The sequence below is a fragment of the Macaca thibetana genome, chromosome 2 (assembly GCF_024542745.1).
Source record: "Macaca thibetana thibetana isolate TM-01 chromosome 2, ASM2454274v1, whole genome shotgun sequence".
Taxonomy (NCBI): domain Eukaryota; kingdom Metazoa; phylum Chordata; class Mammalia; order Primates; family Cercopithecidae; genus Macaca; species Macaca thibetana.
The window spans coordinates 92,645,938-92,666,534 of record NC_065579.1 but is presented as its reverse complement, the minus strand read 5'-3'; the positions used below and the strand labels follow the sequence as shown (position 1 = coordinate 92,666,534).

Sequence of the window (20,597 nt, the reverse complement as noted above, 5' to 3'; positions counted from 1 at the left end):
TTATATACATTAAAAATGTAAAAATGTGTAGAAATGATAAACATCAAATTTGGGATAGTGATTACCTTGGAATGAATACAGTACTATGGGTGGCTCCTGGTTTATCTGTGATGGCATATGATAGGTAAGAATTCATAGTGGAAGCCATTATTTGAATTACTGGTTTAACTCCTTTATATCTCAGTTTCCCTATCTGTAAAATGAGGATGATAAACATTACATATCTCATAGGGTTACTGTGAGGGTTAAATGATTTAATATATGTAAAACACTAGAACAGTGCCTGGCATACATCAAATGCTATTTAAGTATTTGCTTTTTTTTTTTTTGGTAAGGAAAAAGAAAACAAGATTTGAAACAAATATGGCAAGATGTTAACATTCGTTAGAGTTTGGTGGTAGGTGCACAGGTAATCATCTTATTATCCTATACTTAAAAAGTATTTTAAAGTGTAAACAAATACAATAAAGGTAAATGACAAATCAGGAAAATTGTGACGATACAAATAGTACTAATAGACAAAAGGGTAATATCCTTAATATATAAAGTATGTTTATAAACCATATAAAAAAGCAAACAGCTTAATAGAACAATTAAGAGCAAAGGATATGAACAGAAAATTTCACCAAATAAGAAATACAAAACAAGAAATGTCCAATAAAACAAGAATGTCCTGTTGGATGAGAAAAGGTCATGGGAACGGAGTACCCAGTATTAGCATAATTAAAGGGAAGCAGTTACTCACATGCAGCTCGTGGAATTGGTTAAAACCTTTCTCCGAGGATCATTTAGCACTATGTGTCAGAATCTCTGAAAAACATTCATTGACTACACAATTTCATCTCCAGAAATCTTTCCTAAGAAAAGAATTAGACAAGTTGCTTTAAAACAAGCATGTAAAAGGATATTTATTGTGGCAATGTTTTTAATAGGGGAAAAGGAATGACTATCACAGGGAAATGGCTAAACCAGTTATAGCATATCTGTACAGTGGAATGTGCCACAAATGTAAAAAAAAAAGAAAGAGAGGGAGGGAGGGAGGCAGGAAAGAAAGAAGGAAGGAAGGAGAAGGAAGGAAGGAAGGAGAAGGAAGGAAGGAAGGAAGGAAGGAAGGAAGGAAGGAAGGAAGGAAGGAAGGAAGGAAGGAAGGAAAGAAGGAAGGAAGGAAAAATGATGCTATAGATTGTGTTTAATTGGCATGGAAGGATGTTCACAAGGTACTATGTTTTAGATACAGGTCTATAGTGCATGGAATATGGTCCCATTAAAGTCATATGCCAAGGTCAAAGAGAATTTGGGGTTCCCCATAAGTTCCCCCAATTCCTGGAAAGCAGCCATTTGCACTCATTGCTCAGTGAACCTCCTGCCAGGAGTTAGGGGAAGTGGGTCACCATGCTCAGAGCCTCCATCTGCCAGATCCCAGTGAGCCTATAAAACATGCAGAGTTGTTTATATCTGAAGGCAGCCCCTGCCTGGGTCTGGAGCTCTTGGCCACTCTCAGCAATCACAATAAATGCTGCTGACAGTAACAGTAATCACCCTCTCATGCAGAGTATCCACTTCACAGCCATTAGCTATAACTCCTAGAAACCTCCTATGGAGTTGTTATTATTATCCCCATTTTATATATGAGGACCCTCAAGGCTCAGAGAGCTGAAGAAACTGGCCCAAGATCACACAGAGGCAGCCCCTGCTCTGGAATCCGGGCCTGGCCACCATTCTCTGCATATCTTAAACCATCCAGCTTTGATCACATGGCCTTAGAAAGCCTGGCATGAGCCTGTGGAAGGAGGAGGTCTGTTACCAAAATGTATGTACTTCTCAAGCTTAGCTACACATTAGAATCACCTGGGAAGTTTTTTTCTCTTTTTAATCCCCATAACTGGGTTCCACTCCAGTCCAATGCAAGTAGAATCTCTAGGATGCGACCCAGGCATCCATATTTTTAAAGCTCCCTACGTGATTACAGAGTGCACCAAGTTTGAGAGCTCATGGTCAAAAACAGCACTTGAACTTTAAATCCCAGGAATCTGGTCAAAACGTAGATTCTAATTCAGCAGGTCTGAGGCCTTACAAGATTCTGCATTTCCAAAGAGCTTCCAGGTGATGCTGTAGGTCCCTGAAAAACCTTTTATTGTTTCCCCGAAGGGCACTCCCCAAGAGCCTCTCCTGTTTTTTTTCCTGAGTCCTAGCTCCACCTGATCACTGCCATCTCGCCACCGAAACAGCCGGGAGCCTGGACAAAGTGAGGTGCAGGGCTTTTCCTGAGCTGCCTTCTCTAGAAATGAGTGTCGGCACTCATGGGTGTCAGACCCACCCTGGTGCACCCCGGCAGTGCTGGGGAAGATCAGAAGTGGGGGTCCAAGGGAGGCGCTACCCGGGCCCCACCTGTAGGGGCTCTCAGAGAAACTGCGCAGGCTGTGCTGCTGAGTGAAGGCTCTAAGCACAGCTGTGTGTGTCTGAGGCTGGGTAGGGAAGGCTCCTGGAAGTAAGCAGAGCAGCACAGGACAGGCAGGACGTGGCGCACGGAAGGTCAAAGGCTCAAACATTCGTTCATGTATTCAACAGATACTAGTGGACCACCTATGGGCTGGGCATCGTTCCAGGTACAGTAGGGAAAGGTCCCTGCCATCACACAGCCTATCTTCTAAACAGACGAGGCTCGATAAACAAATAGCTGTTAGATGGTGGTGTGAGGCAGAGGAAAATGAAGCAAGGATGGGAAATAAGGAATTTGGTGGGAGGGAGGCACATTTTAAGTTACCAGGACACCCATGGATCAGGTGGCTCTGAAGGGAGTGAGTTATGCGGCTGGGGAGAGGCATGACCCAGGGAAAGGGAGCAGCAAGTGCAAAGGCCCCGAGGAGGGGACAGCAAGGAACAGGCGTGGCTGGAACAGGAGAGCAACAGGCAATGGGGCGGGGGTTGGAAAATGTATGGAAACAGGTTTGGGTGCTGGGGAGAGAAGCAGGTCTCAAGGCTGTCTCTCTATGTGAGGAATGCAAACTGAGGCTGGAGGATTTCAGGGTCCCTCCCTTTCCCAAGACCTGGCTGATGGAGGAGCAGTTCCCTCTGGGCATAAGCACTAAAGGGACCCCTGAAGTCAGGAGGGCTGGGCTGGTGGGTGGTGCCCTGTGTGGCAGTGCTGAGAAGCCCGCCCACCTGCCCTCCTGGTGCCTACCCCTGAGCCAACAGCATCCCGCTGCCCTCCAGCCCACCTCCACAGGGCCTCTTCTGAGCTGATGGGGAGAGGATGGCACTGGGGTGGCCAGCAAATGCCTCCCTTTCTAGCACAGAGTTCTGTCAGGGCAGGTGCCCAGACCAGAGTGACCTCCCCACCTGATTGCCAACCCCGGTGAGGTGCCTCGGCAATGCCCGTCTCTGACCCCCACCTCCTCACAACTGCTGCAGGCCTGACACTGTTCTCAGGGGTCCTCTGGCCCTCTGGCTTTAGCCCTCCCCTCCAAAAGACCCTGAGTGCCTCCTCACTGCCCTCAGGACAGCCCCCCAGCTCCTCAGCATGGTCAAGAGGCCCTGCATACAGGACCCCAACTTCCTGCCATCCACACCGTCACAGAACATTCTCTCCTCAGTTGGCACACTGCAGGGCAGCTGGCACGGCTCTCTGGTCCTCTGCACCTTGGGATCCTTGACCACAGGGTTCTGCCGGCCAAGGCTGGGCAGCTTGGGACTCGTAAGTCCAGGCAAAGTTCAGCCTCTGCCCACTCAGGAATGTTTCTGGAAGAGAAAGGAGGTTTCCCTAAATTCTGGAGAGCAGCACTGGGTTCCTCTCCTCATTCTCAAACCTAATAGCTATGTGGCCCCAGACAAGTTACTTAACCTCTCAGTTCCTCAGTTTCCTTACCTGTAAACTACAGGCAATGATACTTCCTAATGGGGTTGTTGGATGAATCAAAAGAAACCACATGTGCAGAGTGTTGTGACCAGCACTTGGCACGTAGCCCTCGGGAGGCAGTGGCTGCTGATTATCACAGCGGGCAGAGTCCAGTAGGTGGATGAGGAGGAAGGGCCTCCTGAGGAGCAGGAACAGCAAGGACAGAGACTCTGGGTCAGGGAGCCATGAGCGTCATGGTGATGCGTGGATTCGGCATGTGTTGGGTGAAAGCCCTTCCTGTGGACACACAGATCAGAAGTCTAGCGCTAGGTCATGTCACTGTCCACTGCAGGTGCCCCCTAGAGCTGTGAGTCTCTGTGGAGCCTGCAAAGGGCCCAGGCCCTTCCCGACAGCCAAGCTGTGTGCCTGGTGTGCTTGGTGAGCAGCTGCAAGGGCTGGGGGAGCAGGCTGGAGAAGAGAGCTGTCCCCAAGGGCTGGGCCATGGCCAAGCAAACCCCCACTGGGAGCTTGGGCACAGTCAGAGCTGGCAGCCCTGGAGGGAGCCCCTGCCACAGCGAGAGTCAGGAGGCAGGTGCCCCTGCTGGCCAGGGGCTCTTTCCATCCTGAACAATGCCTGCTCCCTCCTCAGGTCTTCACAGGGATTTTCACAGCAGAGATGACCTTCAAGATCATTGCCCTCGACCCCTACTACTACTTCCAACAAGGCTGGAACATCTTCGACAGCATCATCGTCATCCTTAGCCTCATGGAGCTGGGCCTGTCCCGCATGAGCAACTTGTCGGTGCTGCGCTCCTTCCGCCTGGTACCTGGCTGGACCCACCGCAAGCGGGGGTGGGCGGGGTGGGGTGGAGGGCCGGGCACAACCCAATCTGAGGTCATCACTTGGTCATCCCTACTTTGATCTGTCATGCCTTCACCCAACAGCCATTTGCTAGGTACCCCTGGATGCCTGGCCCGGTGCTGGTGATGGTAGGGTACAGAGGCAGGCAAGGCAGGAGACATTTCTCCAGAGGAGCAATTGTGGTGGCCATCCTGATGAATTGCAAAGCCCTTTGTGGTCCAATGTGACCCCTTTAGCCCTCACAGGATCCAGGAGTGGGGCTGGTATTACTACATTTCCATTTCACAGATGAGGAGACTCAGAGAGATGACACAAATTTCCCACAGCTACATGGCAGATAACAGAGGGAGCTGGGCTGCTAACTGCTCATCCGAGGTTCTGCCTGCTGGTTTCTGAATCAGCATCTTTAAAATATTAATGCACACACACATCACCTGGGGATCTTGTTAAAATGCATATGCTGATTCAGTGAGTCTCAGGTGATGTCAAAGCTGCTGGTCTGTGGACTACACTTGGAGCTTGAAATGCTTGAGAGGTCCAGACATGGGGAGGGAGGTGTAGTCAGGGAAGGCTTCCTGGAGGAGGTCCTGAGCACTGTGGGTTGCTGCACATACAGTGGATGGGTGTGGAGCAGCGGGGAGTGTGTAGGAAGGCAGGATGGTGGAGGCAGGAGGGAAAGCTAAGGCTGTGGGTTCTAGTCCTGACTCCACTGCTATGAACCAAGGGACTTAGACCTAAGTTACTCCACCTGTGAGGGTTGGCAGCTTCTTCTGTCAAATGAGGTAATGCCAGTGCCAACCTCATGTGGTTATTGGGAGTTCTGACTGAGTTCATCCATTCTAAGCACAAGGCCTGGCACGCAGACATTCAGTAAGTGTTAAGCACCTTCCCCCCTTTCTCTGTGATGACTGAGAGGCAGAGGTGACTGGACGACTCAGAGATGGTTTGAGCTGCCCCAAAGGATACCTGATGAGGACAGGTATGAAAGAGCAAGGACACTCCCTGTTGAGAGAATGTAGTGGGCAGTCCCTGGAAGTGAGGCCAAGGCAGAGAGGAGGCTGGTGTGGGGACGAAGAGAAGGGCTGAGCTGGGGAGGTGAGGCTGGAGCTGTCGACCTGACTCCCAGAGCAGTGCCCAGTGAAGCTGCCCTCAGGCTGTGGAGACAAACAGTAGTGGGTGCTCTGGGAAAAATGGGGGGAAAAATAGGTGTCAGTGCCCTCCAAGGACTCCCTGGACTTTCAGGCAGGAGTTAGAGAGAGTGAGGGTGACCGTGGGCAGCAGGAGCCAGAGACCCTCACAAGGTCCCCTGCTCTTCCTCCTTCCCCAGCTGCGGGTCTTCAAGCTGGCCAAATCGTGGCCCACCCTGAACACACTCATCAAGATCATCGGGAACTCAGTAGGGGCACTGGGGAACCTGACGCTGGTGCTAGCCATCATCGTGTTCATCTTTGCTGTGGTGGGCATGCAGCTCTTTGGCAAGAACTACTCAGAGCTGAGGGACAGCGACTCAGGCCTGCTGCCTCGCTGGCACATGATGGACTTCTTCCATGCCTTCCTCATCATCTTCCGCATCCTCTGTGGAGAGTGGATCGAGACCATGTGGGACTGCATGGAGGTGTCTGGGCAGTCATTGTGCCTGCTGGTCTTCTTGCTTGTTATGGTCATTGGCAACCTTGTGGTAAGTTGGCCAAGGGCCTCACACACACACACCATCCACTCATCTACACAGCTACCCACCCATCCAATTATCCATTTACTTACCCTTCTATCACTCCGTCTACCCATCCATCCATCCATCTATTCATTTACCCACATTTCCATCTAACTACTCACTCATTTATTTCATCCACCCGCCATGCACTCACTTACTCATCCATCTATATACTTATCAACAAACCATCTATTCAATGTACCCATTTATTCTTGCACCTATATGCTCATACAGCTGTCTACCTATTGATCATCCACTTTTCAATCACCCACCCACCAACAAACCCACCCATCCATCTATTCAGCACTCCAGCAATCAGAAGGATCAGCAGATCCTTCCCTAGTTACCAAGCCACCCATCCATTTTCCACTCATTCACCTTGTCATTCATCCATCAACCCCCTTTTGCTCATTCACTCATCCGTTCACTAATCTGCTTATCAGTCATCCATTCATCAACCCCCATTCACACACACATCCATATGCCCATTCATCTATCCACCCATCCATTCACTTACACAACCATCCATCCCTTCCTTCATCCATCACCCATCTGTCCACTGACCCAAACATTCACTCCTCTACTCATTCATCCACCCCCATCTATGAACTCACTATTCACTCATTCACCAATTCCTTCTATCTACTCATCCGTCTATCTAGTTATCTACTTACTCACTCATTGACCCATCCATCTATTCACTCACTCTTCACCACATTTTTTTTTTTGAGACTGAGTTTCACTCCTGCCGCCCAGGCTGGAGCGCAATGGCATCATCTCGGCTCACTACAACCTCTGTCTCCCAGGTTCAAGTGATTCTCCTGCCTCAGCCTCCCAAGTAGCTGGGATTACAGGCATGCACCACCATACCTGACTAATTTTTTGTATTTTTAGTAGAGACAGGGTTTCACCATGTTGGCCAGGCTGGTCTCAAACTCCTGACCTCAGGTGATCCACCTACCTCGGCGTCCCAAAGTGCTGGGATTACACGTGTGAGCCACTGTGCCTGGCCTCTTCACTGCATTTTGCTCATTCATGCATTTACCCACTTACTTACCTATTATTCATTATTTACTCATTTTGTTTTCATTCATTTACTCATCTGTTCATCTACCCATTGTTTTACTGTCACACACTATCAATGAATTATCACATGGTTTTTCAATTTATCTTAAACATTTGCTAAGCCATTGTTGCATGGAAAACATTGTGCCACATGCTGTTGGGCATACAGAGGTAAATGAGGTCTAGCGCTAGCCCTGACATCACTCACCAGCTTGAGAGATGACTGGGGAGGTGGAGAGTTCAAACAGGCCTGAAATAACTCTCAGACTGGTCAGAGTGATCAGAGCCATTAAGGAGGAGACCGTGGGTACTGTTCCCACTCAGCTAGGAAAATCAAGGAAAGCTTCCTGGAAGGGATTTTGGAGCTGATCTGATAAACAGGCAATGCTGAAGAGGGAAGGAGCAGGATGAGCAAAGCACAGATGCAGACAGGTGGTGGTCCAGGTAAGGTGGGGCCCATAGGAGCTTTATATGTCATCCTGAGTAGGGTGGTAGGAGTCTCTGCTGTCCCATCATGAGGGGCCCACACCGTTGCTCCTGTGGGTACCTGTCTGTCCTTGGGCAGGTGCATCTTGTCTTGTGTCTTTACAATGTGGGGAATTCTGGAACTGAGAAAGGTCAAAATTTAAATACCAGAGAAGGTGCCTTAGGAAGAGGCAAGGTTGGGGTCAGTCTGGTTCAGGCAGCAATCAGTGTCCACTTTGGATGTGAAGCTACCTTCCTGGGTACACAGGTGGCCCACACATGCTCAAGCAGCATACCTTCGTTGTCTGGCTCCCACCCATAGCTGTATGTCTCTGTTGTGGGCAGTGCGGTCACATCAGCTCATAGAGAGGTTTTACATTCACTTTTTCAGCCTGCTGTGGGGCAAGTACTATCGGCTATAGATTCCAGAGTCTTCCCCCAAACCTGTCTGACTTCTTCTCCCATGTGCCTTATCCAGGCCAGGACAGGGCCAGCCAATTTGGGATCATTCCCCCGCCGGCCCATGAGCCCAGAGGCCAAAGGAATGTGGAGCCCAGAGAGCGGAGCCAGGGCTCAGTGCACAATGCCACTAGAACCCTGCTCTTTGGCTGGCCCCCAGCCCCCGCTTATGTCCCCTCAAACTAGCTATCCCTTGGGGTGGACGGTTGCTCAGCCCATCCCAACCCCAGGGCCTGCCAGGCTGTCTATTCTAGGGAGAATGAGAGTTGCCAAGCACTCAGCCCAGGGCCACGCTGAGCCACCCCTCACACGGAGCCCTGCGATTTCCCAGCAGATCTGCCTGAGGATGAGAAAATTAGAGGCTGCTGGAGGAGGGAGCTAATGCCAGCCCACGCAGCCCCCTCCCCGGCCGCCTGAGGAATTGGGCCTCTGCTGGGCGTGGGAGGAAGCAAGATTGCCATTGAAATGGGAAGTGATGATCAGGCAGGGCTGGGAGCAGCAGCAGCACGATTGATGGGGAAAGCACTGGAAGAAGCTGAACTTCTGAAGCCAGCGACAAGGAGGGCCCTAGACTCCTGTGTGGGTGGGCATGGCTGTCTAGGTACTCACCCTCCGCCCCCCCACCCTACTCCCAGCCTAGGCCCAGGACTCCTGGAGGTTGGAGGATGCAGGGCCTGGTGTGAGTGAGGGCTGTGGGGGAAGGATCCAGTGGGCATTCTTCCTGGGAATAGAGGCGGCCATGCCTGGGTCCTTGTGGACAAAGGCCAGGGGCCAGGCCAGAGGTCGGTGTAGAGAGCAGCTCAGAATTGCATCACATGCTCTACCCCGTAGTAATGATAAAGAAGGCTGCCAGGTGTCAAAAGTGATCATCTCTCCGTAGAGAGAGTATGGGAGAGCCTACCTCTTCACCTTCCATACTGTCCGCATGAATATGTATTACTTTTAAGCCAAAGGCATGTTTCTGAGGCTGCTTTTGTCAGAATTCTCATTCCCAGCCTGCTGATAGGGATGAAGTCCCTGGTAGTGGCGTGTTTTAGAGGCTTTTGAGAAACCAGAACAGAGTCTCAGAGTGGATTTCCAAACAGAACTGTGCACCCATCCTCACACACCACGCTGCCATAAAGGCGCTGGGAGGGAGGAGACACCAAGCCCATGGTGGCCTGGCGGCCTGGTGAGCCATGGGCCAGTCTGACCCATGCATGTGGGAATCAGCCCACCGCCATCTTAACTGACCCTCCATGAGACTGGGAAATGGACACAAGCCCAGCCCCTTGTCACACAGCAAAGGCCTTCTTTTTAAACGAAAGCTAAAGCTTCACTCTTGTAGGAGGGCTTAACGGCAAGCAATTCTCCAGAACCATCCAAAGGCAGAGGGTTATGCAACCCCTCTTAAGAAGTCTCAAGTCCCTAAGCCCTGATGATAGACCTCAATAAAATACTGCACCCTGTGGAACCTCCAACACTGCACCCTCCCCTGGCTCCCTGCAGCATAGCAGGCCTTGACCTTCACACAGTACCCTTCCTAGCCTAGACTACCCTTCCTAGCCTACCCTCACAGCCTAGATACGGTCAGCTCTCAGTGGCCTGACCCCATGGTTAGTCCAAGTGCCTGAGGGCTGCGTGTGCCTTCCTGACCTCTTTTCCAGTAATTGCACCTTTCTCTGCCCAGTCCCAGCATCCCTCACCTGGAAAGCGTGGCAGACCTGGGCCTCAGGTGGCATGTGCCCTACAGCAGCAGCCCCAGGCCTCTGAGCACCAAGCTGGCTTCAGTGGGGAACTCAGAGGCAGGTCACTGCTCCCCCTCTTTCCAACAAAGTCCCAAAAGCTCTGGGTGGCTTCTCAGTGGGATTCTGTCTTGTCCCTGGACTCACACTTCCCAGAAAGGAGACCTGTGCCCATCCTAACCCCACTGCCCCTCACTACTCGTAAGGCAGCAGGAAGAGGAAAAGGGAGAAGAAGGCTTGTGTGTAGAAGCCACTGGTGCCAAGACAGGGCTCAGTGTGTGTGACTGGGCTAGCCCCTCACTTTGACACTGAATGCACGCATAGTTCTCCCATGAACCTGAGCCAGGACACGACATCCTCAATTCAGACTGTGTCTGAGCCCTTGGAAAGAAGAATTCGAGTTTGTATTTTCTTTTATAGCCAAACCTTCCATATTCAAGAAAATGAGGGGTTAGGATGAGGGCTCAGGGCCCTGGATTCGAGCCTCGGAGCTGTTTGTCACAGGCAGTCTTAAAGGTCTCTAGCCCTCAGTTTCCCCATCATAGAACCGGGACTGGATGGCTTGGCATGACGCAGTGCCTTGGTGAGCCTGACCCATTATCTCAACAGGTCCTGAATCTCTTCCTGGCCTTGCTGCTCAGCTCCTTCAGTGCAGACAACCTCACAGCCCCTGATGAGGACAGAGAGATGAACAACCTCCAGCTGGCCCTGGCCCGCATCCAGCGGGGCCTGCGCTTTGTCAAGCGGACCACCTGGGACTTCTGCTGTGGGCTCCTGCGGCAGCGGCCTCAAAAGCCCGCAGCCCTTGCCGCCCAGGGCCAGCTGCCCAGCTGCATTGCCACCCCCTACTCCGCACCACCCCCAGAGACAGAGAAGGTGCCTCCCACCCGCAAGGAAACACGGTTTGAGGAAGGCGAGCAGCCGGGTCAGGGCACCCCCAGGGATCCAGAGCCTGTGTGTGTGCCCATCGCTGTGGCCGAGTCAGACACAGATGACCAGGAAGAGGATGAGGAGAACAGCCTGGACACGGAGGAGGAGTCCAGCAAGCAGGTGGGCCCCCACCCCTGCATGTATATACAGGGCCCAGAGCTCTGCTGTCCGGGCCACCCAGCCTCGCTCAAAGCGGCTGCCTCTGCCAGACTGCCTTGGCAGTGGGTAGGGGTAGAAGGCAGGCCCTCCGCACAACAGCCAGCCTCTCAGAGCGGTGCTGAGACCAGCCCTCAACCCTCTCTTCCTAACTCAGTCCAGAAGCCGACCTGGGGAGGCGCTGCTGTCCACCACTCACGCCCTGGCTGGGCATGGGGAGCTCATTGTACGACAGGGAGACTGAGGCATGGCAAGAGAGACTTGCTAGGTGTTCCTCATGAGTTTAGAACAGAGCCTGTAGCCCCCAGTCCCCACACTGACCATTGTCCCCCTCCAGGACTGGCAAGGTAGTGTCTTGGTGAAGGAGAAGTACAGTTTTCTGACTTCCAGACTGCCCCTTCCCCTCCTCCCACGGCCAGGGCTCATTCTGAGATTTAAAAATAAGCATCCCTAAGACTGAGGTGTCAGGGACAGCACTATCTTATCTCCCAACCTGTTATTTTTAACACTGGGGACCAGAGTCTGCACAAAGCAGGCAGGGCCCACCCCTCCCCTCCCCTCCATTTTCCCTTGGCCTGAGCCAGGCTCAGATGGCTTCTCCTTAGGGCTTTAGGTCAAGCCCCCAGGAGTGTTCTCCCTGTTGAGTCCGGCCCATCTTGGCTGCTTCCTCTGGGGCTGCACTGGGTGGGCCTGGCTGTGGAGAGCAGCGGCTCCCCATGTGTGGAACTTGATCTAAGGCTCTGGGCTTGGTTTCACGTCCTCCAGCCTCCCTGTGGTCCCAGAGGCCACCCTTTCAGTCAGGTTGTGGGGCAGTGGCAATGTCTGCTCAGGGAGGGGGCGTGTTGGTGTTGCCAAGACCACAGTTTCCAATGATCTCTAGCACAGGAGGGGAATTCCAGCTGCCTCTGCTTTCCCTTCTCCGTTCCTTCTCTTGAGCCCGTCGACTCTGGCTCTCTGGGGGATGTGTGTGTGTTCTCATCTGAGAGTGCCACGGGGACTTACGAGGGAAGTCAATGTGCCCTTCCTACAGTGGCCAGCATTTGTGAGCTGGCCATCGCGGCCCAGCTGCACCCTTCCAGGGAGTCTGGGGAGGGGGAGTTACGCCAGGCTGGCCAGGGGCTTCGTCTGGCTCTAGGCCCTTTGCCTGAACCTACCAGGAACCTCCCACCTGCCTGCTCAGGCCCCCTGAGGGAGGGGTCTTCAGTGAGATGGAGGCCCCATGAAGAGAGCTGGAGGCAGTGAGCGAGATGCACGGGCAGGGTCTGAAACCCCCAGGGTCAGGGCCCTGGAGACCTTCTGGCTGGGTGTGTGGACTCAGCTTATAGGCTGGGGTCTTTTCAGCAGGAATCCCAGCCTGTGTCCGCTGGCCCAGAGGCCCCTCCGGATTCCAGGACCTGGAGCCAGGTGTCAGCGACTGCCTCCTCCGAGGCTGAGGCCAGTGTATCTCAGGCTGACTGGCAGCAGCAGCAGCGGAAAGAGGAACCCCAGGCCCCAGGGTGTGGTGAGGTAATGCATGCCTTTGTCCATGAAGCCAGCGGGGCACTGCTGCTTGGGTCAGAGCCAGGCTGTGAGAGGTGCACGCTTGCATTTGCTGTTGGGAGCCACAGCCACTGTCACAGGCAGCGTGGAAGACCAATCTGCAGAGGGGAGAGTGGGCATCCCTCTCCTGACAGGGGAGAGATGGTGCAGGGCCCAAGGCCAAGGGGAAATTCTGGAAATTCTGGTCCCAAACTCTGATGCAGTACTAACCTACTACCTCCATGTGTTCACCTTCTCCACACACTCCATCCCTGTGTTTTGGTCCTGTTTGGCAAATGTTTGTCCTGTGAATCTCCTCATCCAAAGACTTCAGGAGGTTGGGCACAGTGGCTCGCACCTGCAATTTTAATACTTTGGGAGGCCAAGGCAGGTGGATCACTTGAGGTCAGGAGTTCAAGATCAGCCTGGCCAACACGGTGAAACCCTGTCTCTGCTAAAAATACCAAAATTAGCTGGGCATGGTGGTGCACGCCTGGTAATCCCAGCTACTCAGGAAGCTGAGGCCTGAGAATCACTTGAACCCTGGAGGTGGAGATTGCAGTGAGCCAAGATTGTACCACTGCACTCCCGCCTGGGTGACAGAGGGAGATCCTGTCTCAAAAACAAAAACAAAGAACAAAGAAGACTTCAGGGAGCTCTGAGAATGAGCACATTGCCCACCAGCAGCTTCTTATCTGCACCAGAGCAGAGGCCACAAGTGGGAGGCCCACCCAGCCTACCACTGCATTTTGATCTGGTCACAGAAAGGTTTTACTTTAAAATAGCTGCCACTGTTTAAAAATTGGGAGCTTTTATGTAAAAATCTGCATTTCCGGCTTCTCTTGAAAAATCAGAAGACGTGCCACCCTGCCAGAGGCAAGTGAGAGCCACCTCCTGGATGCTGGCTGGAGTTCTCTAGTTTGCCACAGAGCCACCTGCCTGACTGCATTTTGTTACCTGCCTGATTCTGTAAGCACTGGAGTTTGCAACCCCTGAGCAAGAGGCTGGTGGCATTGCTGACTAAGCCGCCCAGCCTCACTCACATCTAGCCCACAGAAGGTGGAGGGCACATGTTCAGAATGCTTGGTGGCCACTGTCCTGCAGCCCGACCTCACTCAGTGCAGCACTTGTGCCTTTTCCTCTTTTGTGAGATGGGCCCATGTAAGTTTTGCAAGCATGGTCAGTTTTTGGAGCACAAGGGCCTACTAGAGTCATCTTCCTGACTGTGCAGATCACGGTTCTCCACTTGATGGTCTGAGCCGTGAAGGCACGTGGGGACAGGAAGACACAGGAGAGAGGCAGAATGTCATGGGAGAGAAGAGGCTCTCACACGGATGCTAACCTTTGAATGAATTTTAAAAGTCTTCCTTTCTTCAAATCAGTTCATGGGGGAGCCTATATAAGGGAGAGATAGGCTGGGGTTTTCCTGAGAAAGGGACTCCCTCGTCTCACCTGCAGTAGGACCTGAGAACATGTCCTCTCACTCCTCTCACATGACAGCCCCATGGACTTCAGAGAGCTCCAGTGTTTGGAAAGAAAAAATAAGCATGCTGCTCTCCTCTGGCCTGCCTCTTTCATCCCCCAACTCCTTTCATCCCCTAACTGAGCTGGGAGGAGAGGGGAAGGAACCCTCAAAGCCACGGGGGACCACGAAAGGCTGAGCCCCATCTCTCTGGCCAAGGATCCACCTGCACTGAACAGTAGGCTCTGTTTTCCCTCCAGAATCCATCCCTTTCCCATCACAGATCTCAAAAATGGAAAAGAAGCCCCTGAGGCATCAGCAGATTGATTCATCAAAGGAAAAGAAAAGAAAGAAGGCAGCCGTAGGAGCATAGCCATGCCCAGGAATTCAGACAAGCCCCTCTCTAAATGGAGCCTGGGCCTGAGCTCATGTGAGGTGGCGGCAGCCAAGGTGGGGGCTTTGGACCTGACCTGAAGGGAATGATGGATTTTCCCCCAACATACCCATCTTTACGTCCCGTTCCCTAGAAGCAGAGGGATTCCTGTGCAAATGACTTGTTGAGGGTGTTCTCAGGAGAAACCCATGAGAAAGTAAGAGAAACAGGATGAGGCAAAGGAGGAAGCTACGGAAGGGCTTTCCAGCTGGAGTCAGCCTCATCCTGTCCCAAGTAGAGCTCTGGGGCACGAACTGCACCACAGCATTGTCCCAGCTTAAGGCTAGGGGCTGGCCTTCTGTATTCCTGTATCAGTGGCTGCTGGGCACTGGCCACCCCTTGGGACGGCAGCCCCCAGCTGAAGATGATTTTCTGGAGGAGGGCCAGCTGAGCAGCTAGTGTTCACAGTGGCTGGGAATGGGTGCACTAGTCTCACGCAATGGAATTGGGCAGGGTACCCACAGTGGCCCCTGTAACACCCCTCCACACCCACACCCACAAGTGACACACACGGACACTCACGAGGGCACACCTGCATGCACATGCCTCTCTGTAGCCTCCCTATAATCAAGTTATTGAGGTCAAGGCAGCAGACTTACAAGGGCAGGAAGTGGAGGGCTCCATCACCTTCCCAGTCTCCAGGCTCTGCCCAGCACACCAGAACCCATGGGAATTGGGCAAAACGTGTGGGTGGGGTTGCTGGCCTGTTCTCTGCAGTCTGACCTTGCTTCCTGTGTGTTGCCCGGGATCCGGGTTCTGACTTGTTCTGGATGTGGCATGCCTGTTTCCACTGTGTGTGCCATGCCACCACGATGTGTCCATGTCCCACCGTGTGTCCACGTTGCTACCCCATATCCGTTTTGCTCCCAGCTAGATGCAGTCCCCATCCCCAGTGGCTTCTCAGACCCCTTTCACAGCCCCCACACCCTAGCCCCAGACTCCAGCAGACCAGAATCACAGACCCGGGAGCTCCCAGGTCCAGCCTTGGCCCAGCCCTGACCGGCCAATGGTGGCTCTGTGGCAGGTCCCAGGGTGCGTCATGAAGATGCTGCCTCCCGTCAGGGAGCCCCAAGCTCCTTCAGACTCTGGGCTCGAGGCCAAAGGCTGCTACTCAGCCCACACTCACACCCTTTCCCACCCTGCCCCACACCCCTGTCCACAGACCCAAGAGGACAGTGGCTCCGAGGGCAGCACAGCAGACATGACCAACACCGCTGAGCTCCTGGAGCAGATCCCTGACCTGGGCCAGGATGTCAAGGATCCAGAGGACTGCTTCACCGAAGGTAACGGCCCGGGCAACCCTCTGCCCCAGTCTCAGTTCCACCCAGAAGGGACAGGAGGACCAGCAGCTCTTCGGAGCCCAGGGCCACGTGGCACCAACACCCTGCCTTAGATATCTGCTCACCTCCTCCATTCCTCTGCTACCCTGGGGTTCCTCCAGCTGCCTGACGTGTCTGCCTACGGAGTGCTGGGCTGGACAGCTGCACCAAGGACTGGAAACACTGTGTTTGTGGTGTGTTAGCATCACTGTGTGCCCCACAGCAGCAGCGTCTGGGTCTAATTCGCTCCTGTACCACCAGGCCCTGGCACAGTGCCTGACACATAGTAGGCCCTCTGTAAATCCTTGAGGCAGGTATGACATGCGGCCATGCTGACTGGCATCTATAGTTTTTATGGATTGGTGGTATATTTGGAGGGTAACTGGGGATAAAATGAGAGCTTGGCTGGGCGTGGTGGCTCACGCTTGTAATCCCCACTATGGGAGGCCAAGGCGGATGGATGACCAGAGGTCAGGAGTTCAAAACCAGCCTGGCCAACATGGTGAAACCCCGTCTCTACTAAAAAAACAAAAAATTAGTTGGGCGTGGTGGCGGGCACCTGCAATTCCAGCTACTCGGGAGGCTGAGGCAGGAGAATCGCTTGAACCCAGGAGGCGGAGGTTGCAATGAGCCAAAATTGTACCATTGCACTCCAGCCTGGGCAACAAGAGTGAAACAGCTCAAAAAAAGAGAGAGAGAAAAAAAAAAAAATGAGAGCTTGCCCTCCATGGGGGGTCTGCCCTTCCCAAGGCTCAGGAACTACAAACATGGAGAAGGCCCAGGGAATGCCCAGGAGTTCCTATCATTTCCCCAGGGGGACAGTTTCCCAGATGAGCAGCAGACAAGCTGGAACCTATCCCAGCCCAGCCTTGTCCCTGCCCAGGCCTGCCAGGCTATTCACCCACTCACTGGATGCTCAGTCCATCCATCCTCCTCACAGGGTGTCTGCAGAGTGTGCAGCCCCCCTGGGTGGTGCCCACGGCCCTCGCTCACACGGCCCTGCTCACCATATTGCCCTGTTCGCCACCCCCACCATCATAGCTCTTTCTGTCAGTCATCTCTTCAACCATTCAACCTTCTGCCATTAGACGTGGGCATTCACAGGTCCTGAGCTGGGCCTGACCCTCACCCTCTCCCATAGGCTGTGTCCGGCGCTGTCCCTGCTGTGCGGTGGACACCTCGCAGGCCCCAGGGAAGGTCTGGTGGCGGTTGCGCAAGACCTGCTACCACATCGTGGAGCACAGCTGGTTCGAGACATTCATCATCTTCATGATCCTGCTCAGCAGTGGAGCGCTGGTACCCTCCTGGGGATGCAGGGCTGGGGCAGGGACGGCTGGAGGAGGAGGGGAGGGCAGGGAAAGGAGGTCTCCAGCTGGAAAGTCAGATCAGAAACTGGGGCAGAGCCTCTGCTGAAAATGTGCTCCCCAGCCCCCGAGAGCAGGGAACAGCTCACAAACTCTCAACACCCACGGCACATATGGAAGCCAGAGCAGGAAGGGCTCGCAGAGGGCATGTGTCCAGGCCTTCGTCTTTGTTCCACAAAAGGGAAATGATTTGCCCCAGATCACCAGCCTCCTACACCAGAGCTCTGGTGACACACCCACCTGCACACAGCATCAGTGTTCGGTCAAGCTGTCACGGTGCAGTTAACCACGCTGGCTCATAGTACAGTGCTGGCTCCACTGAGTCCATGTCTTCAGGCTGGAGGCTGTGCCCTGTAGTTCACACATGGTGATGTTTAATCCCCATGACAACTCTTTGTAGAAACATTAAGTAACTTGCTCAAGGTCCCACCACTCAGGAACCACAGATCTGGTATTTGAACCCAAGCAGTCAGATTCCAGAGTCCTTTGTCTTGACCTCTCATTTGTTTGGTCAGTCTTCTAAGCTCTCTTTGTATCTAGTTCTGTGTATTCAGCCATGTGGGAGCCACAGGAGGAGGCCTCAGCCCTGGCCTCAGAAACACCCAATCAGGGTGATGGGAGGTCAGAGAAGGTGGAGCAATCAGGGTAGTCTCCCTGGAGGGAGCAGATAGAGCTGGACTGTGGAGAGCAGGGAGGTGTTGAAGCCAGGAGGAGCAGTGAGGCCCTCCAGGGTTGCCCCATCTGGCTCCTAGGCACGCCGCTCTAATCTCTCAGAGCATTTCCAGAAAGAGATGGAACAGCCCTGAAGGGGGTTCTGAAAGATGCTGGTGAAGCAGGGAGAGGGGTGATTAAGAAGGCAGAAGACGGCCAGGCGCGGTAGCTCACACCTGTAATCCCAGCACTTTGGGAGGCCGAGGGATCACCTGAGGTCAGGAGTTCGAGACCAGCCTGGCCAACATGGCAAAACCCCATCTCTACTAAAAATACAACAATTAGCCAAGTGTGGTGGCGGGTGCCTGTAATCCCAGCTACTGGGGAGACTGAGGCACGAGAATCACTTGAACTCAGGAGGCAGAGGTTGCAGTGAGCCGAGGTCATGCCACTGTACTCCAGCCTGGGGGACACAGCAAGACTCAGTCTAAAAAAAAAAAGAGAGAGACATGGAAACTTTGCTGGACCAGGGGAAGTAAGAGCCTGTGGAAACTTTGCTGGACCAGGGAAAGCCTGTATTGCTGGGGAGGTGAGAACCCCATAGATGAGCAACTAACAGAATGCTTTAGACCACAGAGTGAGAGAAAGGGCACTTTGATCCAAAGCTATGTGCCTCCATTCCATGCTGCCTCCTCCTGTGGGGTTAGGCCATGGGGAAGCACTGTGGCTGTCACTTGGAAACCTCTGGGCCTCCCACCCGACCCCGTGCTGCCCCGCCCCTGTTCCAGAATGGGCCTGGAGCCATGACTTGCAGCCTGCCTGCTGTTTTACCATTGGCAGCTAGAGCCAAATCTCTGTAGGCTTCAGAGAAAGATGGTTTGACAATATGTTAACGAGTTTTGTTTTTAAACAGCCACAAACAAGGGCAGCCACAGCCATTTCGTCTGGGCTGTGGAGGGAAAGCTCAGCTTGGCATAAGTGAGGAGGAGTTTTGGCAAGCATCTGGTGAATCTAATCAGGGTAGACAGCCAAGCTCTGTTGTTAAAAAACCACGTCAATGATATATTGAGAAAAAGAGAAATCTGAGTGTGTTATTTAAAGTTGTAAACTTGTTTAACAGAAAGCAAACTATATCCTTTCCAAATTGCTGAGGGATTTTTTTTTTTTAAAGGAAAAACAGAGATCTCACAGCAAAAGATAGAGGAAAAAAGAAGCAACAAGAAAACATAAAATCAGAAAACAAAATAGTATAATAGAGGCAAGATCAAACATGTGTTTTAATAATAAATGTAACTGGATAAAATTCGTCTTTTAAAAGGAAAGGACTCAGAATGGATCAAAAAAAATCTTCAGCCATGTGCTCTCAAATGACAAACCTAAAACAATGTGACTCAGAAATATTAAAAGCCACCAGGCATGGTGGCTCACGCCTGTAATTTCAGCACTTTGGGAGGCTAAGGCAGGAGGGTGACTTGAGCCCAGGAGTTCAAGACTAGCCTGAGCAACATCGTAAGACCCCACCTCCACAAAAAGATTTTTAAAAATTAGCCGGGCATGGTGGCATATGCCTGTGGTCCCAGCTACTCAGGAGGCTGAGGGGAGAGGATCGCTTGAGCCTGAGAGGTCAAGGCTGCAGTGAGCCCTGTTCACACCAATGCCTTCCAGCCTGGGTGACTGAGCAAGACCTTGTCTAAAATATATATATATACACATACACACAAATATATATATATATAACATATATATGTATATATGTTATATATATAGTGAACTAATAAAGTAGATCAGGCAAATGCAAATAATGACAACAAATTCAGGGTGCTTTTTGTTTATTGAATTCAAGGTTAAAAGCTTGAGATGAGACACAGAGGGTCCAACCTATAATGAAAATATAACTATTGGCTGGGTGCAGTGGCTCATGCCTGTAATCCTAACACTTTGGGAGGCTGAGGCAGGAGGACCGCTTGAGGCCAGGAATTCAAGACCAGCCTAGGCAACATAGTGAGACCCCCATCTCTACAAAAAAGAAAAATTAGCCAGGCATGATGGCACATGTCTGCAGTCCCAGTTTCTCAGGAGACTGAGGTGGGAGGATTGATTGAGCCCAGGAGGTGAAAGCTGTAGTGAGCCATGAACATGCCACTGCATTCCAACCTGGGTGACAGAGCAAAACCCTGTCTCAAAAAAAGAAAAAAAAATGTGTGTGTATGTGTGTGTGTATAAAATACATATATATTTACACACATAAATATAATATATAAATATCTATAAAAGAATATGGATTTATACAAAATATATAAATATAGATTATACAAAATATATAAATATATGTAGAAATATATAAATATATAAAATATATTTGTGTATTAAATATGTAACTATAATCTATATAAATATGTTCATATAATATATGAATATATCTTTATAAAAATATATATTTATATAATTATACATATAATTATATATACATATATATTTATATAATTATATACAATTATATAAACCTATATAAATATAAGTATATATTATAATATATAATCATGTATACCTATGTAAGTTCATATATATTATTATAGGTATAGCTATTATGTATACATTTGCTTGGGATTGCATAGCACTTCAATATACAAAACCAAAACCACT

The 20,597-nt window shown here is 51.7% G+C and overlaps 1 protein-coding gene across 4 annotated transcripts in view; it reads left to right on the top strand.

Moving 5' to 3' along the window:
* The window catches only part of SCN5A (sodium voltage-gated channel alpha subunit 5), a 102,192-nt gene that overhangs the window by 57,847 nt on the left and 23,748 nt on the right, over positions 1 to 20,597 (top strand). For 2 of the 4 annotated variants that reach the window (XM_050778345.1, XM_050778348.1), the window contains exons 15-20: positions 4,485 to 4,658; positions 6,025 to 6,375; positions 10,731 to 11,171; positions 12,552 to 12,713; positions 15,783 to 15,903; positions 17,081 to 17,235. In XM_050778345.1, the coding sequence (XP_050634302.1) occupies positions 4,485 to 4,658; positions 6,025 to 6,375; positions 10,731 to 11,171; positions 12,552 to 12,713; positions 15,783 to 15,903; positions 17,081 to 17,235 (1,404 nt within the window). Of the gene's footprint in view, positions 1 to 4,484; positions 4,659 to 6,024; positions 6,376 to 10,730; positions 11,172 to 12,548; positions 12,714 to 15,782; positions 15,904 to 17,080; positions 17,236 to 20,597 lie in introns of all 4 variants that reach the window. The other 2 variants (XM_050778344.1, XM_050778346.1) reach the window with 1 other exon arrangement.